At 45.5% G+C, this 22,919-nt stretch overlaps 1 protein-coding gene across 3 annotated transcripts in view; it reads right to left on the minus strand.

The window, feature by feature from the left end:
- FAM234B (family with sequence similarity 234 member B) overlaps positions 1-20,319 on the minus strand; it is a 32,232-nt gene extending 11,913 nt beyond the window's left edge. For 2 of the 3 annotated variants that reach the window (XR_013929071.1, XM_080393116.1), the window contains exons 1-12: positions 20,173-20,319; positions 13,806-14,198; positions 12,775-12,873; positions 9,973-10,161; positions 8,343-8,473; positions 7,667-7,814; positions 7,305-7,446; positions 6,520-6,663; positions 2,953-3,034; positions 2,564-2,722; positions 1,819-1,936; positions 450-676 (exon numbers count right to left, since the gene is read on the minus strand). Coding sequence is in view for 2 of the 3 variants with exons in the window: in XM_080393116.1 (XP_080249242.1) it covers positions 450-676; positions 1,819-1,936; positions 2,564-2,722; positions 2,953-3,034; positions 6,520-6,663; positions 7,305-7,446; positions 7,667-7,814; positions 8,343-8,473; positions 9,973-10,161; positions 12,775-12,873; positions 13,806-14,198; positions 20,173-20,209 (1,869 nt within the window). In the remaining variant the exon portion in view is untranslated. Of the gene's footprint in view, positions 1-2; positions 677-1,818; positions 1,937-2,563; positions 2,723-2,952; positions 3,035-6,519; positions 6,664-7,304; positions 7,447-7,666; positions 7,815-8,342; positions 8,474-9,972; positions 10,162-12,774; positions 12,874-13,805; positions 14,199-20,172 lie in introns of those variants that run through there. The other variant, XM_080393115.1, reaches the window with a different exon arrangement.
- Between the last annotated feature and the right edge of the window lie 2,600 nt (positions 20,320-22,919).

The raw sequence follows: 22,919 nt of genomic DNA on the forward strand, positions 1-22,919 counted from the left end.
AGAAGGAAAGGCAAACAAAAACTAAAGCCAGAACCTATTATCATCCAGTCTGGTAGAGAAAATTGGTAATTCACAGGTCAGCAACTGAACCTGGGCACCGCTATACGGAAGACCCTTGTCTGCCCATGTCAAAACAAATGATCTCTGTCCCACCTCTCTGTTCCCTCTGTGAGTCTCTCAGTCCCTTATGAGCATCACCCCTGGTTGCTTTGAAGATCCCCCTCCTTGTCCAACTGTCAAAATACAGCTGGGTCTCACAATCTGTCCAGCTTATGCCCAAAGGGGCAGCCAGTCATCTTAACAGTCTCTTTGCATCCCACCAGTCTCATCCAAAGAACAACACCTCAAAGAACTGCACCTCAAAGAACACTCAACAACTGTGTCTGTAGGGAAGAGATCAGATGTTTTCAAAGGCCTGGATTTAATTAGTTTTTTCTGTACAATCTCACCTTCTGAGGAAAGTCAACAAATTTCAGTCGGGCAAGAAATCGCCTCACTTCTCCACGGCTGATTTTGGGAGTGGTGGTGTCCTTTAGCCACACCATTCGACCTTGACTCATCATGGCCCACTTCAGGCCCAGCTTGCTGACCGAGAGAAATCCTGGTTGTTTTTCAGAGGTTGCAGTTGTTGTCACAGTGATGTGAAATGCATCCTTCTGGAGATCATTAATGCCAACTGGTCCACCAGCAAAGGGTGAGAAAACATTAGTGAGGAGTAAATGCTTACATTTCTTCCAAAAGAAATCTTACAGTCTTTACTCAGTAAAAGTAGGGTCTGGACTAAGGGTATAGTCAGTCTGAATTTACAATTGCATGTACCTTAGTTAATCACAGAAAACTACTTTAAGTTAAAAATTTTCCATAGAAATAACCTGAAATTTAGATCAGAAATGGAAGAGTTTGGTTCCAGGTGATGTTTTTGAGCTTGACATAGGAGATGCACATATTTCAGTAATGCAGTTCAGTTTCAGAGAGGTTTGCTCCCACACCTGTTAACAGCTATTGTTTTACCTCTTAGAGAAGGGGAAATCAGTAAAGCATGGGCAAGTCAGTTCAGTCGCTGCAGAATAATCTGTACAGACCTCAGAAATCCCAGTTTCTAATAAACACCTCTAAAATTATATTCTATTTGCTCTTGACTGAGCTGTGTTTTTAATACAACTCCAATCAGATGCATCACTATGTAGCAGCTGTTCTAAGCTTCCTCAACTGCTAGACTCAGTGCTGAATGAACTGATCTTTTATCCCACATCCTCCCATGCTCAACAGGCTGGCTGCTGGTTGAACTGCTTTAGAAAGAGCAAGGAAATCCAACAGGGACTGTACAGTCTTGTACAGATGTTAACTCTAGATCTACTTTTCCCTGAAAACACACGTTTAAATATTTTAGATTCTCCCTTTTCAAAAAGAAAGGAAGAAGCAGCACAGCTGCTATGCCAGACAGCCCAAGAAGACGGTCAACAAAGTTGGAAGTATCTGAGATGACACAGAAAGGTTTCATAGTGCTTCTTCATGTACCATTGTAAAACATAAATAACTCCATGGAAAGCAAGGGAACTTCTCTTGTGTAAAATATGCATGAAATCAAACTCAGACCTTTCCTTGCTTAAACATGTGCAAGTAACTTGGTGGGTCTTTCATTTGCAAAGTGGGAGTTTGACAGGACCATCCTTCAGGAGGAAGAGGAATCTTATTTCCCATTGTGGTGGACCTCAAGTGCTACCTTTAAAGGCACAACTACACCCCACTGTTTCTCACAGCTACCTCTCCCTCCATATTTCTTTTAGCCTTTGTAGTTTTTCCTCCATTTGTACTCACCTGCTGAAGCAATGATTTTGTCTGTTGCATTGGTGAGGTCCAAAAGAACTGTAGGAAAAACAGGATGAAGAAGATAGAGGTGATGCAGCCCTGGGTGCTCAGGTCTGGGACCAGGTTGCTGTTGGAACAAAGGACAGACAAAAATGTTACAGCTGGCTAGCAAAGAGGAGTCGAGCTTTGCCAAGAAATAAACAAGTTTTCTGACACTGCACTGTCTTTATATGGATCAGAGAATCAAAAATTCTGTGGTTTTACAGAGACTAAATCCTGTAGAGTTTTTTTTTCTAAAACAGATTTTGCTCCACAACTTCTTTTTGGTAAGGTTGAGATCTGGGCTCTGTCACGTCCATCTTTATGGGTGAAGCTACAGTCTGGAAGTTTGAGTCTCCATGCTGACTTGTGTGCCAGCATTCAGAGAAGTGCTCTGGGGATGGGAACAAATCTGCAGTAAAAATACCTCAGTGTTGCAGAAAAAAAATGAAATACACACAGAAAGTTTTGGTTTTATGGACACAAACTTTCTGTCAATTAAGTTTTCTAGTGAAGAATTTGCACACAAAACCTCCTGTGTTTTTAGAACAAACTTAAAGAAGCTTAAAGTCAGACTGTCAAAGCAAAAGGAAAAGATGTTGCTGACAGCCTTCTTATATGGCAGGTTTAAAGGTCAATTACACTAAGAATAAAAGACAGAGACTGCACCTGTCTTACAGATAAACCTCAAAGAGAAGAAAGGATGCTTGCTCACCAAACTTTGTAATACAGCCTGTGCTTCATCAGCCCAGAAGAGAAAAACAGATTTCTTGTCCAAAGTCATGACTGACAGTGCATCATCAAGTTGTTGCTTCTGCCATGGGAGTTCCTGGTGCCAAACAGGGAGGCCAGATTTGCCGTCTATCACCACCACCTCAAGGAAAGGGAGAGATCTAGCATTAATGGGTGTCCAGGTGTGGGTGTACAGAGAGCCTCCTTGCAGTGGCATGGCCTGTGGTGTTCCCTTTCATGCCTGTGGCCACACAGCAATAAATGTCAGCCACAGAAATGGGAAGAGCAAGGAGCAGGGAATGATTGTCCCTTTCTACCCAACCTCCCTCACTCCTATGCTGCCATTGCCCTCCTTGCCTTCACTTGTTTTACCTTTTTGTTTCCATTTCCAGTCTGTGCTTGCAGCATGAAGTCCAGAGTTTGGTCAGCACCAAAGTAACCTGGTACAGGCTGGCTGCAAATTTGGAAAAAGAAATATTCAGCCCGATGACAGAAAAACAGGGATTTCAGATGGAGGCAGCACAGTTGCTTTCATCCTCCATTCTTAAATGCCCCCACGCCTCTTAAAAAGGCAGGATTTGCAAGCCTAAATAAGATCTTCTATCCACTCAAAACTGTTCTGACTGTAAGGAAACATTTGTTGGTGGATCAGAAAAATGAAAAATGATCAGGCAGCCCATGGTGCTTGTTAGCCATTCATCTGAATTGTCTGTGCGTGGGGCATACCTTACTGGGCAGTGTAGACATCTCTTCATTACCCTGTAACATGAGTCTCTGTAACATTGTACAGTTTTGCTATGGTCATAAAAAATTACCTAGTTCTTTCAAAATGCATCGGCAGATTTGACCTCCTGCTGAAGGTGTATTTCCCAGGCTGCCGAGAGTGAAATGGCTCTTAATATATTGACCATTAATGTCAGCCCATGATTCTTTGTTTTCTTACTGCTGGCAGTTTTACAAGTCTTTTCATACCTTCAGCAGTTTAAATGAAGTTCCCCCTCATCCCTTCTGGGTGTTACATCCCTTTTGGGTGACATAACACTATTACTTGAATATTTCTCATTATAACTGTTTTCTAACCATCTTGCTTGCCTTTGGCTTTCTGAGTTTTACCTCTGTCTTCCTTAAGTTCACCAAAGCTAGACATAAGGTTCTAAATAAGCACAAACGCTTCCTCAAAATTCACAGAACCAGAGATTTTATGGCAAGGCCGGATCATCAGAATATGTCCTCCCTCCTCTTGTTTATGATAGATTGCAGTATTTCACACAATTAACCAATTATCAGCAGGCTGACTTTGACTAGACCTACTAGCCATGAGGCTTGCTACAGAAATGCAAAGATGAGATGAATTCATCACTTCTTGTGACAGTCAGTTCTAATGATTAATCTCATCCAAAGAAACATGCCTGCATTTTCATTCTCTTGAATATGAATGGCTTTCACTCCAAGGCACTTGCTCTTGCTATGGCAAGATTAAAATACCTGCTAGCTCCTATTACTTACACATGCTTATGAACTTACCTTTCAGGCTCCTCCTTGATCATATAAACCCACCGACTTAAATCTTCCATGCTAGAGCATTTTTCCCAGTCTTTTTCTCCAACCTTTTCCAGCTTCTCCTTTAAAATGTGCATACCAGAACAGCTCCTGAACAGCAATGCCACACAGCAGAGGCTGGGCTATTTATACTTGCTACATCAAACCATGTCATTCATTTTACATATACCTTTGGCAACTAGAACTAATGCTTTCAAGGCAGTATCACGGGATACTCCTATAGCTTCAAAGCTCTCCAGTAGCAAAAGGAAGTATTAGATAGCTCTGTCCTACTGGCACAAACTTAAAACCTCTCCTAAGGTGCCTCTTCTCATGTCTCTTATGGGTTAGTCAGTGGCAGATCCCACAAACTGAATGCAGACAGGTGTATGTATTTTAGATGCTACCAATCAACTGAAAAATCCTGTCGGCACTTTCCCAAATGAACCAGAAGGCTAGTAATTATTCCTGTCCAACAGTAATCCCCACAGCAACCTGCTATTAATCCTCTCTCATCTGAAACATCCATTTACAACACAATTTTCAACTGCTTACTCAATTTCATGGTCTCTGAACTTCGCCCTTGTTTTATGACTACCAATTCTCCTTTATGGTTTTCCAGGGATGTTGTCAAAAGCTCTCTGGAAATGCAGCACATCTGCAGCAGCCAAGCTGTTTTTCTTCGAGACTGTTCCCAAAGGGCTGAACTCAGTTTGCCTGGCTGGAGTGGTATGCTTGGGGCAGGTTTACCCAGGAAAAGGAGAGCTCTCAGCTGGCTCTGTAAGCTTTGTCTTGAGGAGGAACTGGGTTTTGGTCTGTTCGACTCTGTGGTGACACCCCTGAGCTGAATTTGTCCCTCAGCCTATGTTGCTTAAGCAGAACTTCTCTAAGACCTAACACCCCCTGCCCCCTACTTCCTCAAATAAACGTTTGTTCACAATATACTCAGTCTACCAGATTTAATTTTTCTTAACTCTGAGAAAACAGGCAGTCCAGGACTTTAGCACACTGGCCTTGACTAAGAATTGCTTTTGTTATTTTTCAGTGCCTATCTGGCTCCTCCTGTACATGTGCTGTACCCTGTCTCTTGGCAGGCCAAGGAACCAGAAAAAATAGGGCTGGAGTGCAGCAACCTGGAATACTAGTTTCCCAAAGAGGTTGTGGAGTCTCCATCCTTGGAGATACTAAAAACCCGACAGCACACAGCCCTGAGCAACTTGCTCTAGCTGAGCCTGCTGGAGCAGGTAGGTTGAACTAGGTAATTTCCAGAGATGCCTTTCAACCTCAACCATGCTGCCATTCTGTAAAAGGAACAGGTAAAGCAGTTTTCAACCCTTCCTAATCTGAACCCATAGAAATTTTCCAATTCATTACTGGGTCCACTTAGAAATTTCTTGTGTGTAACTGATTTTACAGCATCTATGAACTGGCTTTGCTTAGTCAGAACATACTTAACCTTTAAACTAGGCCCTAGACACGTCTACAAGTCTTCAGACTCTGGGCACAAAACACTTTTAGTCCATTTCCTTTCCCCATAGCATGATGCACTAGCCGTAAGCCATTCCTAGAGCCATTGCTTATGTCACCCCTGAGCCCTCAAGGATGTGGATATTATCTGAATATCAAACTTAGTTGAACATTGAGTTTTCTTGCTTAATGAAGCTCCAATACCTTCTTCCTATAGATGCTCTTGACAGTCAGGTAACACTGAGCCGAGAGCTGCTTTCTTTCCTCTAGATAGCAGAGCAATTTGTTTCCCACGTAATTTCCCTCAATTGTGCCCAACTGCCCTTTGCAAATATTTCATACTAGGCAAGCTGAAATTGCTGGTTATTATCAACCCACGAGATCTGGCAAATTACTTAATTTCCATGTGTGAAATTAGAGGATGAGCAGTATTATTTTAAGGTTTACAGTTAGTATAGATGGTGTGCTAACTGCCATCAGACTGCTCATTTTCAGCTCTCAAGGAACATTAGGATCTGTGGGCCATACTCAGACACCTTCTCTAAATACTTTGCATCACTAATGCAACTGCTCCTCTTCACTAAGCTGGCAAGTGGCAGTCCTGGACAGCAGATGGGCTGAATCACACACCAGTAATCTTGGGAATTCCAGTGCCACAACATACCCATGACATCAGTGATGGGTACCTGAATCAAGTCCCTTATCTGTCATCACTCAAAAGCACACAGCTCAGATTTCCACCCTTCTGTTCCTTGCTCTCCCTGCCCTCCTCAATTGCTCGGCAATGCACCTGCATACCTTGAGTTCTTAGATTTCTCTGTAGACTTGTTGAATTCTTCTCAATTGCTTTCTAAGGAGCACATCTGCTTACAAGTGAAAGACAGGAAATGGTACAGGAAGAAATAGGGCAGAAAAATGTTCCTAGTATGTAACCTGCTGATGTTCTTCAGCTTCAGGGTCCAGTGGGGCTCCAGGTCCTGTCCCCGCAGTAGGATCAAGCCCTCTTTGGTTGTGATGAGCAGGCTGCTGCAGTTTGTGTCAGGTGTCTTCATTGTCTGCAGGAAGTCAACACCCCCACTGGGACAAATGAAAAGCAGAGAGGAGATTCTGAGGCTTGTATCTGCTCATCTCAGCCTTAGCTGCCTGTCCACATGGCAATTCATCCTACCTAAGATTTGAACTATTCTTAACGAAGCCCATCTTTTCCCTGGTGATGGAGCTTAGCTTCCTTTGGGGGTTCCTCAGTTAAGTGGGCTAAATTCAGGTGTGGGATCTTTTGAACATCTTGAGTTACTATAAAAAGCATGGAGTTTGTGTGTTTACATGTGTTCCCTCCATTTATTCCTATCCAGGCTGACCTTGACCACAATTTGGCAGTAAACAATGAGCTGAGAAATCCAGGTCGACAATGCTGAGCTTCCAAAAGGGAGTCCATTAGCTGCAAACAACGTTTTTTCCCCTCTAGGTATACTCAGTGGGTGGATGAAAGGAAAAAGGAGCAGGAGAAGCAAAGGACTCCCTTTTATCACACTCTGCATGTTTTTTTCCTAGGACAGCCACAGGACAGGGAGGAAACAATGGGCTCCCTAGAGTACTGTTATCAACTGGACAATAAAAAGGACAGTATTGACACAGAAGGGACCACCTCTAGGAAAACAGAGATGCCTACCTTCCCCTTCCTCTGCCAGCAGAAGCAAGATGGTAAGTCCATCTCCTACCTGTAAATGTCAATGAGCTCTGACAGGTTGACAGATCGGCGCTTTTCCCACTCCGGCTCCTCCTGCTGCAACATTGCAGGAAAACTGTCACGGTTTCTGGCTTGGGTAAAGATATCCCTCAGGGCAACTGCTTGAACATTACCTGCCAGGAGGAGTAAAGATGAAGAGCCCTGCCTGCAAAAGCTAACTTCCTAGTTAGGTATTGATACTTCTGCACTCTTCATGGCACTAAAGACCTGTTCCCATGCCCTCTACTCCTAGCTTTTACAGCAGAAGCCATGGTAGATGCTCTGGGCCATTTCAGGTAAAATGAATGTTTTCTCAGTAAGGCGAAGTGCTGAGAGAGGCAAGGTGCATCTTACCAAAACCAAACAGGATGTAGATGGCTCCACGGCTGGTAATGTGGACTTGGGGGCCAATCACTTTCCCTTCTCCATTTGTGCTGTACTTCACAGGCCCACCCAAAGCAGTCCCAGTCTTTCCTGACACCAAGATGAAAAACACATCAGGCTGCAAAGAAAAGAGGTGTAGAGATTTTAGCAGTGCTTTCATGGAAATGCATCAAAGATGGAAGTGACTTCAAAAACCTGAACTCCTCTAAAAACATTAATGATAGAATTGTGGGGAGGGATGAGCCTAGAGGAAATCTGCGTCTGAATTAATCATACAAGTATTTCTTTTGGATAAGCTGAATGCTCCTTCCTCCAGAGATCTATCTCAACATGGCTGTCTACACTCCTGCTAAACACTCACTTCAAACCAAGCCTTCACTGAACAGAAATGGATAATTCTGCAGTCTCAGCCCTTGTAAATAATGAGCCTTCTGTTCATTCCCAGTTGACAAAAAATACTGTCATTATTGTTTGATCTCACTGCTCCGACCTATTGAAAGAGAAAGGGTACCTTCCAGGGAAATCTAAGGGAGTGAAAACTAGGGGCTTTTGCAGCTCCTGTTATACAGCCTTTCCACATCAGGCTCCCTGTTCTTCCTCTAGACAGTCAAGGTCCTTTCAAACTTTGAGCAGGGACATGCTGTACCTGTGTCTCTTTGAGAGCCAGAACAACAATATCCCTAATGCCATCTCCATCTACATCTGGAAGAGTTGCAGCTGGTGCAGCCAGGATCCCACTTGAAAGGTGAATGGAGTTCAGCGTCCAGATGGTCTTGCCTGCAGGAAGAACAGGATGAAACAGACCTGCAGCACTTGGGGAACCAACAGGCATCCCCAAAGGGTTCCACAAAACTTTCTTGAAGGGAGCAAGAGAATGCTTCCCCCATTCTCTGAGAAGAGGAAAGATAAGACTACAGACTGGGGCAAACTGCAGTGGGCAGCACAGTTCTTCCCCCAGCATTTCTTCAGATTGTCTTTGAGTCATGCCTCAAGTCCTGCTGTGCCTCCTTCTTAGCATCTCTTTAGCAAGACCCGAGCCCAAAACAATTCCTGAAATAGCAGAGAATATTTGAAGTTCACTCTTGAAAGTAGAATATAAATGGCAGTGCTGCTCTGCAGGACAGCAGTTGTCTTCCTCAGCCAGCACTAAAGCCTGTAGGTAGATGCCTGGAAAGGGAACAGATGGGCAGTTCTGACATTCAAAGTGTAAATCTGTGTCTCAGTTAAATTCCCAGCAGTAAATAGCCACTCCAGCATGGCATGCTCACTCCACCTCAGGGTGGAATCATGTTAGCAGACGTGATGTCAAATGGTTCAGCCATCCAGCATGGACCCAGCTGGAAACTCAGTAAAACTTGATTTGCAAGTTGGCAAATAATCACCCCAAAAAGGCAAAATGAAATTCAATGCTTTTGCTTTTCCATGATTCTTTTGCCAATACTTCTGCTTTTTCAGTCAGAGTTTAAAAATGTTTTGCTGCTGCTGCTGCTCTGTAGGGTAGGGTTTGCCCCTGCATGACAAAGAAAATCAAAAGTCTGACCTGCAAACACTTGCACACATTAATTATTACTACTACTACTGCTGGTAAAGGAATCAGTCTATGGTCCTGACAATGCAAACTCTGTAAGTAATCTGGTCCCTAAAAGCATAAAAGCATCTGAAAGGTAAGTGCTCTTTGGATCTGTCACCTAAACCCAAGGTTTCTTGTATGTTTCCATTCTCTGTTCTAATTGCAAAAACATCCCTATGAATATTTCTGCTAGAGAATTAATGTTGTAGAACAAACAGCAGTCAGAGAATGGAGGTGCAAATGATCAAGTGATTAAAAACGCAATAGTCTTTCACATCTAATCAATTCTTCTATGGGCCTAATTTCTCTGGAAATTTTCCTGGCCGTTGCATATATCCTTATATAATTCCTCCAAGAACAGTTTTCAGCTTTTCAGTGCTGTTAGATAGGTACTGAGTTGTACTAACAGATCAATGTTGATGAGAACAGAACTTACATATCCTTTATGCCGTGGGGATGGTACAAGGTAAGATCATCACTTTGAAATGTTCTGAGATGGTAGGGTGAAGATGCTGCCACAGAGCAGCAGTGGTTTGGATTTTCTTAGCCTGTGACTAGCAACTTGTTAGTGTTTTGACTCCTTCCTGTGCATCACTAGATAACAGCCACTATGAAGTGCCAGCACAGAATCATTCACGCTTCTTAGTCCTTTAAAGAAAACAAAAAAGTAGTAGCATGTTTCTAATATGCTGGTACTTGACTCTACCTGTGGAGGCACTGAGAAGGCTAAGGAATTTTGATGTTCCCGTAACAAGGCAGACGGGCTCTGCAGGCAGCCCCAGTGACAGCCCTTTGCACTGCACACTCCGAGTCTCCTCTGGAAGCTGGATGGACCACAGGGTGCTGCCATTCATACCAGAAAGGGCCACCACAGTTACGGAGGGCCTAGAGACACCTGGAAGAAGCAGGAAAGAAAAGAGTGAAATCCCCTGGCATCTCCGTGCTGCCTTTGATCTTTGCACTTGAGTTCCAGCTCTAGCTCCTACAGCTGAGAGACTCAAGCCAGTCACATTCATGCTGCCTGAAAGCAAAGGTCAAATCCCACCCCATGTCTGTGTCTCTCTGCCTGCAGAGCCTAGCAGAGATCTCCATACAAGTTGGGCTGTCAGCCAACAATGCAGACAATCATGGAGGTTGGACCTGAGCTCACAGCCATGAAATGTGGTCAGCTGGGCACAGAGGAACCAAGATCCCGAGGACAACTTGCTCAGCTGTGCTCACTTCCTGGTGTGAAATGTACCGCTGTCAAACCAGACCAATCCTTCTGATCCCCTCTCCCTCAAGACAAGGTCTAGCAACAAGGGGAAACCTTAAGTGACTCTCAAGGAAGATGTCACCTCATGTGAAAGCCCTGGGTTGTTTGCAGTTCTAGAGCTGCAGAGGGTGATTGGCAATCTGAAAGCTTTTTCCTTTGTTTTCCAAATGAGTTCTGTTATTGTGAAAAAAAGACTGAATGCAACCAATTGGTGTAACTCAGGGGTCTTTTCCTCATTCACCAGTTTCAGCACAAAATAACTGCTCTATGCTGTTTCTATTGACTGTTGGCTCTGATCCAAGAGTGAGCAACTTTTAGCTCAGCCTACCTTCAGACATTATTGTGGTTACTGTAACCTCCACCTGGTATGCTCTTATCACAATTAAAGATGAACTCCCATACACTTCAAAACTGCAACAGTCCCAGATGACTCCTGTCTTACTAGCAACATGTGACTTGACTACACAAAGGGCGTATCTGGGACGCTAGGTAGAAGCAAGTCTGAGCCCACTCTCTAAATTAAACTCACTCTCTTCTCAAATGAAAAATTATCTGGCTTATGCTAAGGGGTTGCTCCAGCCCAAGTTCTCCTCATTGGGTTGGTGGACCAAGAACTAAGTCCTGAGTGCAGCTCACAGCTGTTGTGTGTACAAGCCGGAAAAACAGCTAACAATGTCCATAGCTTACTCCTTCAGGTTATCTATCCCAAGCTTACCTCTACTTGACACTGTATGAATGCTCTGAGCACTGGCTACAGGAGGGCTGATGCCCAGCTATATAGGTTTAGGATTGTGAAGTGCTTACACCTGCTTTTGTGTCTGCTTTTTGTCTTCCAGCATAGCTATAGCCAGGATGCAACTAGGTAGGACTAGTTCCACTCCAAGCACTCTGCGATGAAAGACAAATACAATGCAATGGAAAAATACAGAATGCAAGAACAACCTCTAAAAACGGAATGCAGCCTTTATGTCAACAGTATCTCCCTGCCTCACTTTTTTTTTTAATTTACTCTACAGTTTTCTCTCTGCTCATAGGTTTCTTTCTATAGGACTTGCTGTTAAATACCAAGGGCCTTGCTTGGGCCACAGAGAAGCAGCATCTTCCCTATCCTCTACATTTTTATTACCTGATTCTTTGAAAAGCCAAGGCCTTTTGCTCCCACAAGAGTTCTCTTCAGGCTGTGCAATGTATGCTTGCCCCCTGAATATGTCTCTGAGACTGAACAGATTCATGTAATCTCAGGTGATGCCAGGCTGGGCAGATGCAACACAGCAGGCAGCTGGGAACCTCCCGGACTTCAGAAGCCCACTGCAATAGGATGCCACCAGACTTGGCAGCCCCCGTATAACACTGGCCAGTATCAGGAGGCTGCTGCTATGTTACCTGAGAGGTGTCAGGGTTAACAGAGAAAACAAAAGCAGCCAGGAGGAGGAAGCAGGGTGATATCTGCTAAACAGCCAGGCACAGTAGCTTCCCCACCATCAGCCAGCCTATTATCTGTGAGTTAACAACAATTTGGAGCCTGGCAAGTATATGGAGTGACCTGGAGAAAAAGGCCACAAGGTGAGGGTGTTTCCTGCAACCATCAACTTCAACTTACAGCTGTTCTAAAAAAAATCCATAATCATATGGATCATATGGATCATATGGAAAAATCCATCCCTGATGGCAAGCAACTAGTTCAGAAGAACCAGAGTACTCCAACAGTCAGCTCCACCATGACTGTTCCTGTCACTAACCACCCTTGGTAATGACCAGGACACTGGACCACAGGTCACGAAAGCGCCAAGACTCTACAACTGAATCACATTTGTGACCTTTGTCAAGCTGCTTCCCCTAGTCTGTGCATCCACCTCTATGCCTGTAAAATGGGGGTAGTTAGATTGAGCTGTTTTATGAAGGGCTGTGAGAGATAACAAGGGGGGGGGGAAACACACCTTATTTCTAACTGCTATTCGTAGAGTGGTGCTTTCTGATTGCTTTATCTCTGCCCCCAGACCAAGTGTGCACAAATACAGGACAAAGATGAAATAGATTGCATTGACCCAACAGGTATGGCAGCACCGGCTTGCAATGAAAATTACAAGCAGCATGACAAAGCACAGGCACAGTACACTAGTCATTTTAAGGAACTCTGAAAGAGCAATGAGTGGATTTGTAGTGGCCGGAACTCTTCCTGTGTGTGAGACAAACATATAAAGGTATGTATTGACATGTACAGAAAGAGGAATGGAATGGAGCTGCAGTGCTTACCCATGACACTAGCATTCATCAAGGCAGTGAAGACAATGAGGATGTCAGGGAGCCCATCACCATTCACATCACACAGCTCCAGTGGGGATAATACACCACCTGCAACAGTCACAAAGAATCACTGCACTGCTGCCAAAAGGCCACCCAGCCCATTTTCCACACTAGGAGAGGAGGGCTGGCCCAGAAGAGACTCATGGCCAGCCAAGCCTCATAGAGTCTGCTAGGGAACCACCAATGCCAGGCAGCTCACACCACAGCAAGATCTTTCATTGCATGGAAAGGCAGAAATGTAGCATCTGGGTCAGAGAAAGGAAAAGGAAAAAGAGATTTCTGCTTCCCACTTCACTTTCTGAGGTGACGTGGGAGCCATGTATCTTACGAAAGGCTGATTTAGAAGCCAGGGGCAGAAAGTAAGGAGGGAGAGACATATCTAGACCTGGCAGAAATTATTTCACAAACCACTGTTACTTAACTGCAGAAGTCAGTACAGGAAATACCTTAGAAATGTTACCAGTGGCCCATATAGGATGACAAAAGATTATGAACGTTGATTTATGGATTCAAGCAGGACAAGAAGACAAAAGAAATAAGGTTAGTTCAGCCAGTTAGAAGACACAAAGACTTCTATCCCTCTCCTCCCAAACACACCCACACACTTCAGTGTGGAGGTGCTAGTGAATCTCAGAATATAGAGGGAGGCACTATGTTTTAAAGTGGGCTGGGCCATTTGTATCTGGAACAGAATGCACCACCTGAACTAAAAGACAGGACGGGAGAACAGTCAAAATGTTTCTTGGTGTTGACAGAAACAAGACTTTGTGGCACTGTTATCTACTAATGCCAGATTTCAGAGGCCTCAGCTTGAAGAGTGAGCAGGACACAGCTCCCTGTGTATTACCTCGGAGCATCTGCAGTGCTGAGGAAGGGCCTCTGCTCCGACCTGGCTCTCCCAGATAGGTCTCTCCCGCCGATGCCCAGCCTGGGAGCTGCCACCTCCCCCATGCCAGATGCTGTTCCTGGGGCTTTCTCACCTGCTCCCTGACCTAGGTTGCGGTTCCAGATGTTATGCAAGTCTCTAGGGGGACAGGGAATTAGAAATGCGCACACCAACACAAGAATCATCGAGATCACCACAGTGAGCAAAAAGATTGCTGTGCGCAGGTATGGCATGAGGGAGGGAGCAGCCTTCTGCTCCAAACTCCCAGCTGTCTCTGCAGCATAACCCTCAGGCGTGCTCTCTGACGTGTGCTGCTTTGTCATCCCAACCTCCACATCAGAGTCAGCATCCTGCACCTCCTCAGGGGGGCTCTTCCCATTCTTGACCCCCCCGTTCTTCTGGATGTTGAGTACCAGGTCATCTTCACTTTCATCACTGTCGGCCTGAGTGAGGGGATCATATTCCCCAAGGTCTGGGCTCTTCTTTCCTGAGGAAAGAGGTGCAGAGAAATGATAAAGCATGAGTTCCTCGCTTTTTTGCAGGATGTCAGTGCAGAAAAGGCTGCAGTGGAGAGTGATACAGAAGGGATGACAGTGCAGCCTGCATTTTGCATGGATTCAAGTAAGAGGTGTTAGAGAAAAGACAGGGTCTGTCCAGCTGCAGGAGAAAAGATGTTGACAGTGTATTTCCCCAAGGTAAAAGTGTATATATATAATATCAATATACATATATAAATGGAATTCATGGTTGATTTAATTCTAATACTTTCCTGTTTGGTAATAAGACACACTGACATGAAGTCATGTTTAATGCTTTGAGTACCTAAACCTCAGCACTCCTGAACTCCTTTAGCATTTGCCAGCCTCTAATCCCGACACAGTCCCTCTTCACTTGTCTGTGTTCTCTAAGGGGACCCCCCTCTGCAACTTCTTTTTGCCCTCCTTCTCCTGCCTGGTCCAAGCAGCATTACTGCCTGCTAGTGTGCCACATCTGCTGTCCTGCTTCACGAAGGATAGAAGGGATAGAGCACTGTGCAGTTTCTCTGCAGTGCTATCAACACCCTGAAGATGAGGGCAAAGTGATTTTGCCCTTTTGGGCCAGTAAACATGCTGGTGTCTGAAGGGATCAGGGCTGCCCCTCTAAGACACCACCTTCTCTGCGCTGCTCAGTACTGCGAGGGGGAGGGCTCCAGCTCCTGCAGCAGGAAACCACAGTGCTCCTGCTCTGTTCCTGCTCCCACCAGAGCCGACAGCTTATGCTTGGCCTTGCCAAGATAGGTAACTTAGTACTGATGCCTTCAGATGGTGGTACAAGAAAGTAGCTTGGCTTTAGGTGTCTTCCCCACAGATGCCTGGCACATGGACGATTTCTCCTTCAAGCCCTGGATAGCCGCAGGGAGTGTGACGAGGGCAGGTCCAGAGCCCAGTCATACATACTGGCGTAAGGCCAGGGCCATCTGTTTATCAGGGCAGGCAAGATCACGCAGACTCATTGCCCTGAACTACGAGTGAAGGATCACGTCTCAGGGAGCTGCCCTGTGCCACCAGGCTGGGCATGGAGCCATGGCCACTGCTCCAATGATTGCAGTGTCTCAGTCTATTTCTCTCTCTCTCCAAGAGGGACTTTGCTATGCCAGGTATCTGTCTCATTTCCCTTTGCCTAAAGCTGACCTGAGACAGGAACTAACTTGTGCCCAAAGATGCCTGAAGTGATACATGCAAGGCATAAATACTAAGGAAAAACATGCAAGCTGCATGTAACCACTCTCAGACACCAAGAAGATGAGAAGGCTTTACATAACGGGAATTTAAGGGCTTTCATTATTATCTTCCTGCTCAAGATAATATACCTTACTTTGTGTTTTCCTGTTAAAGGCAGACTCACAGTTACAGACATACTGCAGTATCTAGTTAGTGCAACACACCTATTTTGCATAACCTAGAATCTGTTTTGCAGCATGTGCATCTCATTTCTTTCTCATTTCTCACCCCACAAAAGGACCTTCACTTCCCCTTTCTGTCAGTTTTAGGATTTAAGAAAAACTGTCAATCCCACCAAAGGCCAAATATCCCACACTAAGTGGAGTAGCTAGGAGAACCCATCCACACTGAAAAGAGGGAAACAAAGATATCCAATGAGAGCACATACATAAATCAGACTTTTTGAAAAAAAATACCTAAATCAAAACCTTTTTGAACTAGGGGCTTCTACAAAAGACTCACATCAAAACAACCTAGTGCACATAAACTGTTCCTTGTGGAGGTAGAGCACCCAGCTAAAAGATACTACATTCTATGGGATGGTCTGTGTATCCCTGTGAGACACTGATCTTATATTGTATTTCACATAGATCTGCCCCAAACATGCATACAAAGTGTGGGCTTTTCAGGAAGTCTTGATAACCTTGGCTCTATCCTGTGAGCAGAAGGCCACTGACCTTGGTGGCACACAGCTCTCTGCTTAGAGATCGCAGCTACAACGCAGTGTGAATTTCCCAGATGTCTATACAGTAGGTTGTGCTGACAAGTTGCTGAAAGAGTACTCAGCGAAAACAAGAAATTCCAGAGGACTCACTGGCAAGGTATTTGCAGCTTCTCACTACAGATCCAGATGTTTCAGTTCAAGCCAGGTCAGAGTGGAATAATAAGCAAATGCTTCTGGCCCAAAAGTAAATGATATTTAGCCTGGGAAGTCAATGTCAGACAGTTATGTTAACCGGACTGCTCCTGGTTTTGGAAACTGGTGTCCTTTGAGTAAAACAACTCAACAGCATACTTACACTTCAGATATACTGTGATTTGTTTAATTATTTTAATTCCAGATAGTCAACCTAAAGGACTGAAACCTGCTGTTCTTCCTTGAGGCAACTAAAAGCATTGATAGGAATGAGTTTTACCTGCAACAGTTTTGTTCTGGATCTCTATGAGACAGAAAGGACCTCAAAACTATAGCTCACCCACTCCTTGAACTGGCAGGTATTGAAACATGATGTTAGCAACATCAACATTGGTGTCAACCACAAACAATCTGTAACAGGAATATCTTTGCTGCTGAGAACCACTGATCACAGGATAGAAAACAGCTACTACATAGCAATGACTTACAGCTTTAGGTGATCCACACAGGAAAGGATTTACTGAATTATAGAAAAACTATAAAGGAGAGAGCTACTCAGTCTTATTTCATGTCTAAGCCTGACCAGGATCCAGAAACTGGCACTCTTCTCCCTATCCTTCTTCAGAAGGTTAGGTGGCACTCTCACAAGGCACAGCTATTCAGTAAGGTCAGGCGTAAAATGCCCTGCTGGTATTATTTTTTAAGCCAAAAGGAGGAAGACACTGCCCTTTAACAACGGCTGTTGGGGCACCCAGCTAGCACCTGGGAAACTCAACTGCATATCTAATCTCAGAGGATTCAAATGCTCATCTCCCACTGTTCTGAGAGAGCCCTAACAATGATCAGTAGGTGTTTTAGTAATGTGTCCTGGAGGACTGGTGAGGATGCGTTCAGCCTGACCTCCTGACGCTGTTCTGCAGAGAATACATAACTCATGATTCACCTGGCTGGAGACAGCAGAAGGAACATGACACTTCATCTGAATTTTAGGTCACTTGCTGTGGGAAGAAGGGATACCACCTGGCTTCCACTAATCACTCCCAAATGATTTTTCAACAGAAAAGCATAAATAGACATAAATAGCACTAAAGAATGTGTGAAAACAAGGGCAGTCTCACACCATTTAGAAAATTATCATTTGTTGAGCAGTGCTCCAGAAGTCAAATTCTTTCCTTTCTTGTCAACAACAAGGCTTAGACTAGGGGAAGACAGTTTGTCCATCAAAAGAAAGCTAAAGCTGCCTCTGTTGCAAGTGATCAGGTGCCAGAAAATTCAATACTCCCATGCAGTTTTCAGCTTTCCGTCATGGAAGGAGAAAAGCTAAGACACAAGTTGGCCTCTTAGTCAAACTCTCACCTTATCTCCTGAAATAATAATCACTGTGTAACCTTCATGATAAATCAGTCCCTGCGCTAAAGAAAACAGACTTCAGACCTATGTTGAGCAGTTCTATGGCCTTGTCTATGTACCAGATCTGTATAACTCACATCTTGTTATTTGTCTTTGCATAGCCTCTCTTAAGTGTATATAAGCCTTGCACCCAATTCACAGGGACCAAGTTCATATCAGCAAGGTCAGTATCTCTGCTGCTTTGTGTTCTCTCCTACAAGTACAGCAAATAAATTACTTCTGTTCTGACCTGCTCTAAATTTATTCCATTTTTCCCATGGAACCAGTGATAAATGAGGTTCCCAGCCAGCGGCCTGTGGTTAAAATCAATCTGTGGAACTGTTGCTTGTGGTCTGTGGCTAAGTTACTGGTCATGTCAACCTGAATTTATTTTTGCAGCAACTGAAAGAGAAAGCAAATTCTGAAGGTTTTCAAAGGAAGAAGAGAGAGAAAATGCCTCAAACTTATCAACTTTCAAGGGCAATTGGACTCTAAACTGTACTTTATGACTGAAAATCCCCCGTGAATTTGCCTAATAGCGCTTTTTGCACAGGCAGCTCTTGCAACTATTGCAGTAGAAGAATGTGACTTCTCAGAGAACAAAAGATGAATCATATGATCATAATTTGTAAAGGAGGCATCTGTGAGGTGATCTGTGTTGGCTCATAATGAAATACTCATTTCTAGTGCTGATGGCTTGAAAGATATTAATTGCAATCTTTTTTTCTGTTTTTGACTTACTGGGAAGTCTTTTCTTTGCACACACTTTGGAGTGAAAAGAACAGATCTTGGATTTTAGATGAGTACAATTTTCAGTGTGTTATTCCAATGACTACATACTGATTCCAGTATCCTTTGTACATCCTTCATGTTCTGTTTCTTTTTCTTTTTTTTCCCCATCTGGCAGTCGTCAGGTACCAGTCCCTGGGTACTGCAGCCATCTCAGCCCATGGGGAGATACATTGTCATATATTGACATAATTAATTCAATGAGATGCAGCAGGAAAAAAAAAAGCTGTAGCAATAGGCTTGCTGCTTCTCATTGCTGTTTAAAGCTGTATTTTTCAAAAATAAACCACACTAACAAGGTCTGATATATGCAATTTAATGCAAGGATTGATGCAAGAACTGTTTTCTAAACGACAGTTGAAAGGCCCACACTCTTTCCCAAATCACTGCCTCCCCACAGCAGTTATCAAATAGATCATGCTGGTTTCAGAGGTCCTGGAAGAAGAGATCTGTACTTGTTATTGTACAGTTCCCCAGTGGTCACACTCCAATACACACACTTATACCCACCAGTCTGCACCCTTCCTAAATAATCGTCATGTAAAATGTATTCCTTCTCATTTAGACAATTGTATATTCATAACCAGGAAGAAACTGATTTGCAAAAAAAGTTCCTTTGAATGAGATCTAACAGGCACTACCTAAAAAAAAAAAAAAAGACTCCTGATATGGGTTACTAAAAGCTGGTGGGAAGGGCCCTGAAGACACTACTGTGATCTTCATGGACCGATGGAGGAGGAAAGTATAACCTGCCCACTGAGTGCAGCTTCACAGACTGGGGCACTGCAGGACTACAGCGGTGCCGAGAAGAAGCCCCCTCCCAGCAGTGCACAGCTCGGCCAGATCCCTGTCCCACGGGCCGATTCGAATGCAAGACACGGGCAGGAGCAGCATCGAGGCATGTTCCCATCGGGTTAATGCAGCCAGGTGCACTGGCACCATCTCCAGCCCATCCAACAACAACTCAAGACCTGGTTTCGCAATGTATTTTCATTCCCTTATAATCTCCTCGCTGAAGAGTTGTTGCACTGCTGCTCACAGCCTTATCGTTGGAAGATCTGGCTCCACAACACAATAGTCCCTTATGCTCAACATCCTTTCATCTTGCTGGAGATCTCTGGCTGGAAGTTGTGCAGAGATGGCAGGCAGACTTTAAACATTTACTCGGGTAATTGCTGTGGCACAGACCGAACTCCTGGCCTGGCTTTTCAGGGTAAAACCCGCCAGGAGTTGATCACGAAGGCCCAACGCGTTCTGGCCGTGGCGGCGGCCGTCTTGAGCCCAGTGCCCAGTTCTGCGCGGCCTGCGGGACCCGGCGCCTCCGCCCGCGCAGTCCCGGCAGGGCCGCGGCCAGGCCCGGGCCCCCCGCCGCCACGGACGACGCCCCCCGAGCCCCGAGGCGCTGCCCCGTCCCCTGCAGCCCTCCCTCTGTCACGGAACCCGGACAGAGGCCGCCAGCCCCCGGCACCGCCCGCGCCCCCAGAGCGGCCGGGCCTGCCCCGGCGCCCCACATCGCCACATCACCATGGCAACGCTCCCCACCGACCGCGGGCAGCGGCGACCACCCCGCCCCGCCACCGGGCGCAGACCCGGACGCGGCTGCCCGTGACTGGCCCGGCCCGGCCCGGCTCGGCGCTCCTCCTTTCCCGCGGGTGCCGACCCCTTACCCGGCAGCTTCAGCGCCCGGGACAGCACCGTCGCCATGCTGGAGAGGCGCAGTGCGCAGGCGCGCCGCCCCGCTCGCCCCACGCCTCCCGCGGCCTGCTGGGGATTGCAGTTCTGCGGGGTGAGCCCCCCCCCCGTCACACCCCCAGCGGGGTCCGGGGCTCACCCTGCTGGGGCAGCGGCGGGGCAGCCCGGGGGGTCCCTGCCTCGGGGAGCTGCGGGTGAGGCCGCTCGGGGGGCACCCGGCAGGTGGCGGGGGCGCGGCCCTCAGGGCCGGGGTCTGCGGCTCGGAGGTGCCGCGGTGCCGCGGGGGGCAGAGGCCTGCGGTGCCCACCAACGGAACCTCTTCTCTGCTTCCATCGTTTCCTCCCGGTTGTTTTACAGGGGCAGAGACCCGCAGGGCGGTGGGGGCTGGTGGCAGCCAGCCTTGAGCGAGGACAGACTGGGTGTCCTCAGCCTGCCCGACTGCGCCGGGCACTGACACATGCAACAATATACTTGTTGGTTTTACACAGAAAGTGTTGGTGCTTGTTCTTGGTATAAATATATGCCTTCATTCTTGGGAATGTTGTGGTTGGAAGAAACCTTATTTGTTGATTTGGTTTTGCAACTGCTTTTATGCTTAGTTACAGAAGGCCACCAGGGCATTTTCCAAAGCTGGCATCAATCTTCACCACAGCCTTCTGAGGTAAGCAAACAAGTGAAATCTCCCACGATGGGGAAGTTGAACTAGGAGGGTTTTTGTGGCTTCTCCAAAGCCACAAGACTCCAGCGTCCCATGCACGAGCCATCTAACACCAGGACTTCTTCAAGTCATGATTTGTGTGATAACTCTCAAGGCTGACTGCTTTGTCACAGAAGAATGCTGGACAGACGCAGAAGACATCAAGAGTCTGTTTAGCTAAAGAACACATAATGTTTCTTCAGCAGCTGCTGCTGCTGCTTCCCCCTGCTTCAGGCACTGTTCCTGCAAATAATGTACTTTTCTGCCCGGGTTGGTCCTGAAACCCTTTTAAATAACAGTAAAGAAGGAGCAGAAGAGAGACACCAAGCGGTCTGGTTGGTGAATGTGAACAGCAAAGATAGTAGTACTGATCCAAACCCTTTTGGTACCAGAGGGATTTTTTCCATTGATGTCATCAGGCTTCAGATCAGGACCTTCCTGAGAACACAGCACTTGCGGGGGCAGTCCCAGGCAGCAAACACTGGAGAAGCCATCAGAGTCATTACTTTTCTCTCCTTTCCAGGTCTTTCTGAATACAGAATCCTTCTGTTCCATATGCCATTTCCTCTCTTCCACTTTTTTTTTTAGATCTAAGAGTAGTGATGATCCTGTATCTATGTAAATATTTACAGGAGAGATCCTGGATCCTTTTCAAGTCTCAGCATAGCCTGTGATACAGAGGGACAAGAGCTGTCCAGCAGAGCAGCTCTTTCTAAGAAAATGCTTCTGGTACCAATTAGAGCTGAGTGCAAGGGTACCAGAGAAAACAGCCAGAAGCAGGAAACTGGAAAATCTGATGTCATCAGTTTTGATCTTCTAACATCTGGCGCACACACATACACCGCAAGAGCCCATAGTTTACAATGCTTCTATGTTGCAGTACAGCATAGCCCACTGTTAATTTCATGCATCCCCACATAAATGGCTTGTTCCCCAAGCCCTGAGATCTCTGAGAGGCTAATGAATAGCAAGGAGAAGTGATTTGTGGTGAAAACTTTTGAGGAACATATGAGTAAGCAGAGTGTTGAGAGGGTGTTACTCATGCAAAGCATGAGTAATGAAGTTTTCCTTCTTTACATTGTGAATGTAAGCTGATTTGCATATAAATTGGACCTGTCAAGTGTACTAATATCAATCAAAAAGCTGTGAAAAAAACCCTGAAGTTGCAAATAAATCATTCATTTATGTGAATGTTGCTTTTAATTTTATTTATTTTTTTCCAAAGCACTTTGAAAAAGCCAGATGCTGAAAAATGAGATACTTGGGGTTAAGCTTGAAAGTCTGAGAGCCTTGGGTTGGCAATGTGGTCATTTAGAACAATGTTACAAGCCAAATAGCATGAAAATACGCAGCCACCAGCCGCTCATCAGTGTAAGCCTGTACAAGCCCTCTCTGCCCACACTGGCACCTGCTGTCCTGTGTAGGATGAAGACCCTAACAGAGGTAAATTTGCTCTGCCCTGCTGGATGCCTGATTTCTGACATGACCCTTGCCCTTTAAAATGCCAGTGTGTTGGAGGTGCTGTACAGGTACACAATACTCACCTGACCTACACAAATTGTAGTGATATCCAGGTTCCACCTAACAGGACTAGTGCAGAAGACTTTGCACTTGGCTCAAAAATGGTGGGACACAGCATAAGGAAATCTTTTCAATGTCACCTCTTTCGGTAGTTTCTTACTGTCTCTTCACACAAAAAGAGAGGGGTCATGTCCTTGAACAGCATCAGGAACACAATATGTGGGGACAGCTGCCTTGACCAGAAAACCCAGAAAACACACTCTAGCTCTGCACCCAGGTTGCAGCTATCTTCTTTTTTTTACCTCTTTTATTTTTGTTTGGGACAGGCTGTGTGTAACGCCCCTCCTTCCTTGCAATCAGTTTGTTCCGTTCTCTTCTGCTTTAGCCGCTGGACCATGCCACACTGCCCCACAAGTGAAAAGTGCTGCCCTTTTTTTACCGTGATTCTCCTTGTACAGCTGCCAATCACTTAGTAAAGGATGGGGCTAATGCAAACAAATGGAG

The sequence above is a fragment of the Falco punctatus genome (genome assembly GCF_963210335.1).
Source record: "Falco punctatus genome assembly, chromosome: 6".
Lineage (NCBI taxonomy): Eukaryota > Metazoa > Chordata > Aves > Falconiformes > Falconidae > Falco > Falco punctatus.